General features: G+C 39.1%; 1 protein-coding gene across 4 annotated transcripts; it reads left to right on the plus strand.

Annotated features, from left to right (window-relative positions):
* Positions 1-1,861: 1,861 nt before the first annotated feature.
* On the plus strand, positions 1,862-6,792 carry LOC112026445 (uncharacterized). 4 transcript variants are annotated; one of them, XM_065775558.1, is made up of 8 exons: positions 2,121-2,317; positions 3,709-3,784; positions 4,047-4,138; positions 4,238-4,360; positions 4,620-5,462; positions 5,586-5,802; positions 5,894-6,410; positions 6,499-6,792. In XM_065775558.1, exons 1-8 carry the CDS (start codon positions 2,243-2,245, stop codon positions 6,590-6,592), a joined length of 2,037 nt encoding a protein of 678 aa, XP_065631630.1. In that variant the 5' UTR covers positions 2,121-2,242; the 3' UTR covers positions 6,593-6,792. The 4 variants fall into 4 exon arrangements, with proteins under 4 accessions (XP_065631629.1, XP_065631630.1, XP_065631631.1 ...); XM_065775559.1 differs by having other exon boundaries at positions 2,299-2,317; positions 3,717-3,784; XM_065775557.1 differs by lacking the exon at positions 3,709-3,784 and having other exon boundaries at positions 1,862-2,317.
* Positions 6,793-11,395: the final 4,603 nt, after the last annotated feature.

Raw genomic sequence — 11,395 nt, forward strand, 5'->3', positions numbered from 1 at the left:
GCTTTGATCTCTCTTTCTCTCTCAATTTATCTATACTATAAGTTGATGATGATGAACATTTATTAATCTTTCTTTCTCTAAAAGAATTGGAATTTGATGAGTTTTGTATGTGTGTGTTTTGCTAGCCAAAGCTTTGGTGATTGGATTGGAAGAGAAATTACAGTGGCGTGTGAATAGAGATTGATCAAAGGGGCGCACATTACCTTGGGAATGATTGAATTAGGTGTAACGTCAACGTGACTATGCTTATGCTTATGCTAAGCTAAGCAGAGCTTTGTCAATTGCAATTTGTTTTAATTTTCTTTTCTATCTCTTTTCTTTCTTTTGGTTTGGTTCTTTGGGTTAAAAGGAAAATAAAAATGGAGGAAAAATCTCACTATCTTCTTTTGCAAATTTCTTTGAACATTACGACAACACTAGATGGATTTTGATCTAGGTTCATGGGTCTGCATTGCTATCAAGTTCTTAGGGTTTGTGGGATTTTGATTTGTGAATAGTTTGAGTTGATGAAATAGTGTCATATTGACACCAATGTTTTGTGTTTTCAATTTGGGTAAAATGACTCTGTGCTAGCTATTCTTTTTGTTTTAAGTGAAACAGTGTCGTTTTAATTCTGATTTTGTCAAAAAATAAACACTTCAATACACTAATGTGTCACCTAACGGTTTAAACTAGCAGAGGGTGGAGTTTTGTTAATGGAACCAAACTTTAGGGTGTAAAATTTAATTTCTCAAATTTCAAGGTGTATAATCCAAGCAACCTCAAACTTTAGGAGAACGCTTTGTAATTTACCCTAATTTTTACTAACCATACTTATTAAATTTGTTTCTATATATATATTTTTGTGAGAAAACAACTTAGCATGTATAGAATTAAAGAATTGATAAATCAGCAAAAATAACGGGTTCTAAGTTTAGTGGAACATACTTCATATAGACTAGCAACAGAAAAGAAAGTCTTACTTTTTAGGCTAGGGAATGTGCGGTAGCATTACCTTGTCTCGCAATATGAGAGAAAGAAAAACTCTGAAGGGAGCTAACAAAAAATAATGTGTTCTTAACAAGATGACCAAAAGAAGAGAAAGCAAAATCTCTTATCTGGAGGGCTTTAACACCTAACTTCAAATCATCTTTGAAATGAGATTGATGCTTGAATGAATCTGACCGCTCTTCTTGCTGCTAGCATCTCTAGAATTGCCATTGAAGAAGGTTTGTGAATTTGTTTCTATATAATTATCTTTTAAAACAAAAAATGATTAAATCTTAGTTAAGATCAATTTATGTTGTTTCCTGAAAAGAGAATCGATTATGTTACATAAAATTTAAGTGCTATATCATCCATAAAAAGAGATGTTAACAAAATTTAAATATAAAAGAATAATAGTAAATTTGCCCATATAAAATATTGATTAGAAAACTTTTTTTTTTAACAAATTTTTTCTTAGACAACTAATTGTAGTTCTCTTTATTTCAGGTTTATTAAAGAAAAAAAAAATCATAAGTTTTTTTTTTGTTTTAGGCTTTTGAACATTTGTGAATTTTTGGTGTGGAGAAGACAGCTGGCAAAAAGAAAGAGCGAGTCTTATTCCCTAATCACAACGGCAATTACGGGCCTCTCTCTCCTCTCAACTTGTACTTTTGCCTTTTATAATTAAAAAAAAATTTGTACTGTTGCCCCCTCTCCTTGGATAAAATATCCAATATGTTATAGGTAAAAATTTTGGTCTAGCTTATAATTCATCATGTGAATGCGACGGAGAATTCCAAGTTGAAAGAAAGAAAATAGTAAATAACAAACTCATTGAGGACATTTTCGTAAACTAAGTAAAGAACTCCACACGGAATAATTATCTCCCGCAATTTCCTACGTCTTTCTTCCGTGGACCCAATCGTAGCCGTCCATCTCTAATCGCGAAACCCTAGTAATAAGTTCCTTCTCTCTCCACACATTTCCATTCAAACAAACCTCTCCAGTCTCCACCGCTATAATAAAGAGAGAGAAGAGGGTTCGAAGTTTTTGATTTTGTTTAGAGGGTTTTTGGCAATGGAGAGGATGGTGGGGGTGGGAGAAACGACGTCGTCGTCTTATGTGAGCTGGGAGGAGGTGTACGTGTCGAGCGATAAAGGGAGGAGAGAGGTGCACTATTATCTTAAGAGAAGAGATGACGAGTCTGATCTGGCGGTGATTGGAAAAGAGAAGAGTTTGAGGCATATGTCTTATCACTACGCTTTCAGTTTTGCAAATGGGCTTATTAACACTAACAACAGGCTCAAGTCCCGCAGAGAAGTCATTGATTGGCTCAACTCTGTCGTTTCAGGTACATATATATATATGTATATTTAATTGGGGAAAAAAAATTATCTCTGTTCTATTCAATTTGTTTTGTGGGGTGAAGGGTTTTTGGGTTTGATAGATCTGAAGGTTTTTCTGATTTGTTAAGCTTTTTTTCCAATTGAATGTTTTTTTCTTCTTGTACAATCAGAATAGAGGGATGAATAGCAACTGGGTTAAGAAACTGGTTTGCAAAGATCCAATTAGTAGTCACGGCCTTTTCATACGTAGCAATTTCTTTCTCTCTTTTTTTTTTTTTTTTTAAATTTATTTTTGGGGAGAACTTCATGGTTAGCTTCTGTTCTCTTTGTTCTATTTCCTTAATCTATACGAAAACACATCTGAAATTTCATGTGAGGTGTGGGAATTTTATTGAGCGGAAAAATGACAAACTTTTGCGGTTTTTGCTTCTGTTCTCCTTTTTTTTTTTTTTTTGATTTTTCAATCCAGAGGCTCTCATGGGGAAAAAACGCCGGAGATAATATCAACTTTTTACGGTTTTTCTTGGTCCTTTTTCTCTTGCTCTTTTATTGTTGATTTCTTTTATCGATTCTCTAATCTAGGGGGAAAAAAAATTAAGATCCCTAAAGGTGTGGAAATTCCTTGGGTTTTGCGTGTTTGAACGGAGACTATCAAATTTATACGGTTCTCTTCTATTCCTCCCTGTTCTCTTGCCCTATTTTCATTGATTTTTTTTTTGGAATAATATTGTAAAAAAAAGCCCATTTGAAATCTCAAAAAGATCGGTGAGATGTGGAAAATTTCCTGGGTTCTGCTTGTTTAAACGGAAAAAAAAAAAAAAAATCAAATTTTACTTCCATATTCTCTTGCCCTTATTGATATATCGATTCAGAGTCTCAGGTGAAATTTCACGAGCTGTGAGAGAGGAGAAATTTCTTGGGTTTTGTTCCCCTTGTTGACATGCCGTTTTCTCTTTGATTTTTCAAATAAAAGCTCTTCACTGATACAGGAAAAGAAAGCATGTGAAATTTCAAAAAGAGCTGTGAGATGTGGACCTTTTTCCTGGGTTCTGTTTGAGCGGAAAATATCCTAACTTGTACAGTTTGTGCTTTTGTTCTCCCTGTTGACATGCCCTTTTCCCTTTAATTTTTCTAAATAAAAAATCTTCCCCAATACAGGAAGAAAAAACCATTAGAATTTTCAAGAAGACCTGTGAGATGTGGAAATTTTCTTGGGTTGTGTTTGTTTAGATGGAAGATACCATACTTGTAGGGTTTTTGTATGTATGTATGTATTCCCATTTTGGTGTCAAAGCCTGTTTTATGCAGTTCATTCCTATTCGACCTCTGCCTGTGTTCATGTTATTACGAGCTAATCCTCTGGTGTTCATGTTATTATGAACTTGACTATGATCAGGGCTGCAGGAAATCTAAGTCAATTTTTAAAGAGATGGTTGAGAGACCCGGAATCCTAAAGCCCTGGAAATTTCTAGGTCAAGATCCTCTTCATCATCAATGATTTCTTCACTTTCCTATGTGCGTCAGTTTCCTCAGATTTTCTGGTCTTACTAGAACTAAAGCCCTCCTCCCCTTGCTCTTTACGTTTTTTGTTTGCCCTCGTGTTGCATATGTTCTTATTTTTCCCTTGATTGACATTAAAGTTGTTATATTTGGTGAATCTATAGTTGTTATCTTCCCGCAGGCTACTTTACATGTTTAGTTTTAATTGTAATTACTCTTATATAAATTTGCCAGATTCAAAGCCTCAATATCGAGAATTGTCCCATCTGCCCAGTGCCTTTTTGGATGGTAAAGATGTTTGCGAGATGGATATTGAAACCTTGAAGGTTTGTGACATTTTTCCAGTCTATTTGAGATTTGATTTGATTTATTAATATTATTGTCATTCACAATTTCCCTTTTGTCTTGTATTTTTTTTATTCCAGGATACTCAGTTAAAGAAGCTTGGCCACTATACAAGAGAATTTTTATGGCTTGGTTCTCCTTGGACTTGCAGGAAAAAACGTAGGCATTATCAGTCTTTTCGCAGGAATGGTGTTAAAATCTCTGTGAGTGTTCTTCTCCCCCTCTTTTGTTTTGTTTTGTGTATTCTTTTTTCTTAATCTTTATTTTATCTGTTTGCTACAGCTTAATTTTTGTAACTTATTTGGAAGTGGCGCTTTAAAAGTTGTACTTAATAAGCAAATAAGCCACATATGAAGTTCGGCCAAACACCCATGTAGGCCTTTTTTAGGATGTTTTCTTCTGTTGTAACTTCTCTGTCATTTTACTCATTCCTTGCTCTCCTCTTCTCTGTCAAAATTTTAGGTTCATGACTTTGTATTTGTTTTAGCGGAGGAGGATAAACGTCTTGTAGCTTACTTAGAAGACATGTATGAGGACTCTAGAGGCAACAAGATGGTTGTGGTGCGATGGTATCATAAAATTGATGAGGTTGGTATTGTTTTGCCTCACAATTTTAATGACAGAGAGATTTTCTTTTCTCTTTGTCTTCAAGATCTCAGTATTGAATGTATAGATGGATTGGCTGCCGTCCTCAGTCCTCAGCATTTTGAGAAATTTCTTAAGGAGGCGATGCATACTCAGTTGGAGCCATTTATCTGCTACCAGCAGTTTGATAACGATGATGTCAAGCCCTTTGACATAACCCAAGTTGAAGGTTATTGGAAACAGGAAATACTCCGATATATGTACGCTCACTCTCTGTCGAAGGGTCGTGGGAACTCTCAGCATTTTGATGGCCTCAAAGTGGAAGAAAATATCAATGATGCTGTTGGCGTCAGACCTAAAAAGAGGCTTCACTGGTCAAAAGATGATGATATGCACTTGCAATGGACTAACAGAGTAGAGCCAGCGGGTGCAACATCATTGGAAGTGCAAAATATTTGCAACAGTGGTATTGATAAAAAGATTGGAGTTGAAATCTGCAGTGTAAAAGGAGGTAGTTCTTCTGCCTTGTTATCCAGAAAAGAAGCAAAGCAGAATCCTCTGCAGCATTTGACTGTAGGTTCTCAGGTTGAAGTCCTCTCTCAGGACAGTGGCATTAGGGGGTGTTGGTTTAGAGCTTTGATCATCAAGAAATATAAAGATAAAGTGAAGGTGCAGTATCAAGATATTCAAGATGCTGCTGATGAATCCAATAAACTTGAGGTATACCATGGTTATAACCGTTATGTAATTTCCTATTCTTTTACTTTCCTATGAATTAAAATTTGTGGCAGTGTTCTCTCATATTCCTCAATCTTTCTGAGTAATTTTTATTTGATCTTGTAGGAATGGATTTTAGCATCCAGGGTTGCAGCTCCTGATCATTTAGGCCTCCGAATTTCTGGGAGGACAACTGTTCGACCATCCCGCCAGTCTAATAAATGCAAAGTTTCATGGGTTGTTGAGCTTGGTGCTGTTGTAGATGTGTGGTGGCATGATGGGTGGTGGGAAGGCATTGTGGTTCGTAAGGAATCTGAAGATAAGTTGCATATTTATTTTCCAGGTATGAACATAGTTTCCTTCATTGCAGGGCATTGTAGTTCTTAGGTTGTGTGGTCAATTTTCTCATGTTTTTCCCTTCTCTGTCTGTGCAGGAGAAAAACATGAATCAATATTCTGCTGTGGTGACTTAAGACATTCTCAAGAGTGGTTGGGAGGCGTGTGGACACATTTAAAGGACAGATCAGACCTTATTAGCTCCATATTATCTTGCTCAGAACGAAAGCCAGTTGCAGAGAAATCTTCTGAAGGCAAATCAGCCCAAGCAACCATTTGTGGTAGTAGACTGTCCAGGCAAGATGAAACTGAGTCTAATGATTCTCTCTTGGACTCTGAATATGATAAGGTAAAATCAGTGGGGGTAGTTCCGGATCTTTCGAAGGATTTATGTGCTCAGTTAAGGTGGAAGTCATCACGGAAGAGAAGACGGGGTGGTGGATTCTCTGGCCAGAAGCTGCGCAGCAGTGATAATGAAAGTAAAAGTACCTCCGATGAGAGATTTTTGATTCCTTTGTCGATGAAGGTGGTTGATCACGAGAACTGCAAGTACGTTGGGGATTCTCTTTTCAGTACTTCTGTTGTATCCCCCCTAACAAGCTTGGTTATGTCTAGGTGACTTATCTTTTATTGGAATAGGTTAAAGCTTCCCACTATTTTTTAATTTCCTCTTCACCAAGTATATATATGCTCTGTTGTGCAGCATTTATTCGATGCTTAATCCTTCGTTGTTCGCTTGGCAATGTTGTCCTGGGAAGTTTTATTTAAGTCATGGGGTCCAAGTCGTCCCCTCTTAGTTTCTGTATTTATATGTAACGGTAGCCTGAAGCCCTGCAAATTTCAGGCAGAAATTTTGGGTGCAGTAGAATAACCCGGTAGAGCTCTAACTTCTTTGGGCCATATTTTGTTTCCTTTATTGGTGGGTAGGTCGGTGTAGGAGGGCTTCTACTCCATGTAATTTGTATAAAATTTCTAATAAATTTTTACTCTTTTTGAATTGTGTTGAAATTGTCAGTTCTGTAAATTGTATTGAAGTTTCATTTCTATTCTAATGTGTTGCATGTGATTTGTGTTTATATAAATATCTTTCATTTTTCGTTTAGACTTTAGAGTGACTCTTTTTTTGGGTGGAGAGGAGTTGTTGCTTTTGGGTTCTAGAAGCAAATGCCAACTAATGTTTCTGTGATCTTATTGTACAATCCATAGTCTGATTCTGTCTTTTTTTTGAGAGTCATCTGATTCTGTCTTGATGTGCTTGTATTAATAAAATAAAATGAGTGGGAATGCTTAGCCTAATCATAATAAATCTCTAGAAAGTCAACAAAGAAGAAAGGTTTTTATTTATTTTTAATTCAACAAAGAAGAAACTTCGTTGCACTTGAAAGTAAATACAAATTCTTTGCCGCGGGACCGTTATTATAAAATATGATGAGTGGGATAACATATCTATAAATTCTAAATCAGAATCATTACCGTCTTCAAATTTGAAACTTTGTTTAGAAATTTTAAGATAGAAGCGACACGTTTCTGTCCAAGTCCAACGTCATGGAATGATATTTCTGCCCGCCTCCTTTGTTGAACTAGATCGACCATTTTGACTGCGAATTCTCTAGATGGGCCAAACTTCCCTAGCTTCAGCATTAAAGTTTCCCGAAAAAGTTTCTGTTTGGGGCTGGTGATGTATGCAGTAACGGCTAGTTGCTTAGCAATTAAATACTATTTTTACCAAATTTTCCGGAACTTGCTAGGATGACAAACCTTGATAAAAGAGAGAGATTTGTCATTGATAAAAGAGAGAGACAGAGAGAGAGAGAGAGATACATTTTATATATATATATATATACACATTTTTTATTAATGTGAATTTTGACAAATTTAATGTTATATTACATTTTCTTGTACTTTTAATATTTGGAAAATTCCAAGACATTTCAAGATCAATGTAAAATGTACAAATTTCAATTTTTTTTTTTTTAAAAAAATTATACATAAAAAATAGGTTTATGGTTCAAACTATATATATATATATATAATTTTTAAGAACATAAAAAACATGTAATCTAATAGTTAAATGGACAAAGTTTAGCTACAAAATTGATTGTAGCCTTAGGCTACAAACTTACTTAATAAAATAAATATTACTACATATTTTGAAAATCTAACCATTGAATTACATGTTCTTTACGCTCTTAATGCACATGTCAATTTTTGTGTCAATCGGATATTATTTACTATATAATCTATAATCTTATATTTTATGCATAATTTTAAATTACAAAAACTTGCAATTTAAAAATTTATTGATGACATAGCTATTGATCTTTAATTTTCTTAAAATTTTGCAAATATGGAGTATATAAGAAGAAGATGCGATTCAATGATGGATTTGTCAAAATTCACCTCCAATAAAAAGATAATGAATGAGTTTGTAGCCTAAGACTACAACCAATTTTGTAGCTAAACTTTTCTAGTTAAATTTTAAAAATATTAATGTGGGGGGAGAAAAGCCCAGCCCAACTTATTGGGCCAAGTCCCTGAATCAGGAACACTCTTCATCCGAGGAGAAGGGACCTTCAGTCGGATGCCCACGCCAATGGGGGATGCCTGGAGATGAGCACGCATACCATCCGAGGAGATGCTCATATGTCCGAGTAGCCATGCGTCCTCGGATCCGAAGAGGTTTGATCAAACACGAGTATGGGAGGTTCAACTGATCTATTTGACAAGTGTCAAGAGGGAGAGGGACCTCGGACACACATAAAGATAACGGCAACAGAGAAATATCAAGGAGGCATACTCCAACCACCACATTTAATGCACTGCACCTAACTTCCTGGCCGCATTTATGTGGATAGGACCCCTGAACAGTGCTTTCTCAGCTACCGCCACTCACATAAGGCTAAAAGTGGGGTGATGGGACATGTACTCAAGTAGGTGCCTGGATGATGAACAAATGGACGGAGGAGATGTAAGAAGGCAATGCTATATAAGGGAAGGGTACCTCTGATAGAGGGGGATCGAAAAATAGGAGAGGAAAAGGATATATGAGATAGTTGTAGCCCCAGGAATTGTAACCTTATATGATCAATGAAAAACATCTCTTCGGACGGAGTATTCATATTAGTCCGAGAGCACATTAATCCAAATCTTCCCATTCGCATCGCTGTTTGATATTGTTATTTTCATTATTAGCCTAACTCTTTCACCCACTCTCTACAAAATTTATTGTTTTGGGCTCGGTGGGCCAAGGACCCATACCTTTTTGGACTTGGGCTGCAAAAACTGACCCTACAATTGGCGCCGTCTGTGGGAAGAGCTTGTGCAAGAGTGAAAACAACAGTTGTTGATGGCAGAACAAGGTGAACAGCAAGCAGAATCCAGGGCATCTCAACACGTGGACCATTTCGCCCGCCAAGAGAAGAGACAAAATCGTGAGGGTAGCGTACATACAGTGCGCCTTAGCCAGGGCCAATCGCAGAGCGGAAGTCACATGTCCCATGCAAAGAAGAACCGCGACTTGCAACTGGAAATAGAAAAACTAAAGAGAGAGCTGCGCCATGCAAAGAGGAGACGGGCTTCCTCATACTCTGAGGATGATCTTGATGATGAGCAGGATGTCTCTTATCAGCACAAATCCAAGACACCAGCCAGCGAGTCCTACACTTGTGAGGAGGAATCCCATCGCAAGAGACAACGTAGAAGTCCATCACCGAGGACATGGAGAACGACGCCATGAACAGAGCTCTGAACCAGATATCTAAGTCGCCCTTCACGCGTAGGATAGAGGAGGCTAGACTTCCTCGGCGTTTCAACCAGCCAACGTTTACCATTTATAATGGTAAGACCGACCCCGTGGAGCATGTGAGTCATTTTAATCAAAAGATGGCTGTCTACGCCAGAGACGAAGCCCTGATGTGCAAGGTTTTCCCTTCCAGTATGGGCCTGTGGCCATGAGGTGGTTTGACGGCTTGAAGGCAGGCTCCATCAACTCCTTCAGAGAGCTCACTCAGGCATTCGGCTCCCGTTTTGTCACCTGCCGAAGAGCGGCCAGACCTGTCTCTTCCCTGCTATCTTTGTTCATGCAGGAAGGTGAATCCTTGAAGGCATATTCTGATAGGTACTGGGAGATGTTCAATGAGGTGGAAGGTAACAATGATGCAATGGCCCTCAGTACATTCAAGCTCGGCCTCCCTACTGATCACGGTTTGAGGGCATCTCTATCTGGCAAACCGGTCGTAAACGTGCGTTAGCTAATGGACCGCATAGAGAAGTATAAGAGGGTTGAGGAAGATCGCAGCAGGGTAAGGGAAAGGACAAGGTTATCTCTCAGGAGAGGAGGGATTCGCGGTCGGACCGCTACAATTATAATAAACCGCGAAGAGATTTTGCCGGGCAATCAGGATCGACGAATCCTCAATTGGTCAATACTGTGTTCAAAGAGCCAGTACACCAGGTCCTGGAAAAGATCAAAAACGAATCATTCTTCAGGTGGCCGAACAAGATGATAGGAAACCCCGAGAAACGCAACCATAATCTCTACTGCCAGTACCATCAAGACCATGGGCATACCACGGAGGATTGTAGGAGCCTGTGGGATCACCTGGACCAACTGGTCCGCGACGGTAAATTGAAACACCTACTGCACCCCTCCAGTAGCAGAGGGCAGGCGGGATCAGGGCCACGCAGAGATGACTTCCCAAAGCCGCCGCTAGGGACTATAAACGTCGTCTTCGCCGTACCAGGAAGAACAGGATCCTGGCCATTGAAGGTTATGACAGTAGGCCGACCACCCGTAGGCGAGTTAGGCCGAGGACCTAAGAGAATTAAGTCTGGTGAACCGTTGGTCATGGGATTCTCGATGAAGACATGATCGGCACCATCCAACCCCATGATGATGCACTAGTTATCACCCTCAGGATAGGAGGGTACGATGTAAAGAGGGTGATGGTGGACCAGGGCAGTGCTGTGGAGGTAATGTACCCAGACCTCTACAAGGGACTAGGCCTAAAACCCCAGGACCTGACGCCGTACGACTCCCCCTCTTGAGCTTTGAGGGAAGGCCTGTCGTTCCGAAGGGCCGGATACGTTTACCGGTGCAGTCTGGCGCCGAGGTAGTGGAGTTAGATTTCATAGTTGTGGATGCATATTCGCCCTACACGGCACTCGTGGGCAGACCTTGGATTCACGCACTCGGGCTGTTCCCTCTACTTTACACCAAAAGGTCAAATATCCGTCGGAAGGGCAGATCCGCGAGATCCAAGGAGACCAGTCTGTTGCTCGTCAGTGCTTGGTAGCTGCCATCCAGCATAAGACCCCAGCCGAGTCCTCGGACGCAGCCGGGAGGGATTCATAGCAATTACAGTCTCGGAGATTGCCCTTTGAAGAGCCAGATGTGGGCACTCGATGTGAGGATCTAACAAAAGTGGTCATTGGAGATGATCCTGACAGGTTTTTTCAAGTCGGATCTCAGCTGCCTCTCCAGGAGAAGAGAGAACTAATAGAATTCCTAAAGCGAAATCTCGACGTATTTGCCTGGAATCCTTACGAGGCCCCAGGGGTAGACCCGGAGTTTATATGCCACCACTTGAAGGTGAATCCAT

Source organism: Quercus suber, unplaced genomic scaffold, assembly GCF_002906115.3.
Source record: "Quercus suber isolate HL8 unplaced genomic scaffold, Cork oak 2.0 scaffold_114, whole genome shotgun sequence".
Lineage (NCBI taxonomy): Eukaryota > Viridiplantae > Streptophyta > Magnoliopsida > Fagales > Fagaceae > Quercus > Quercus suber.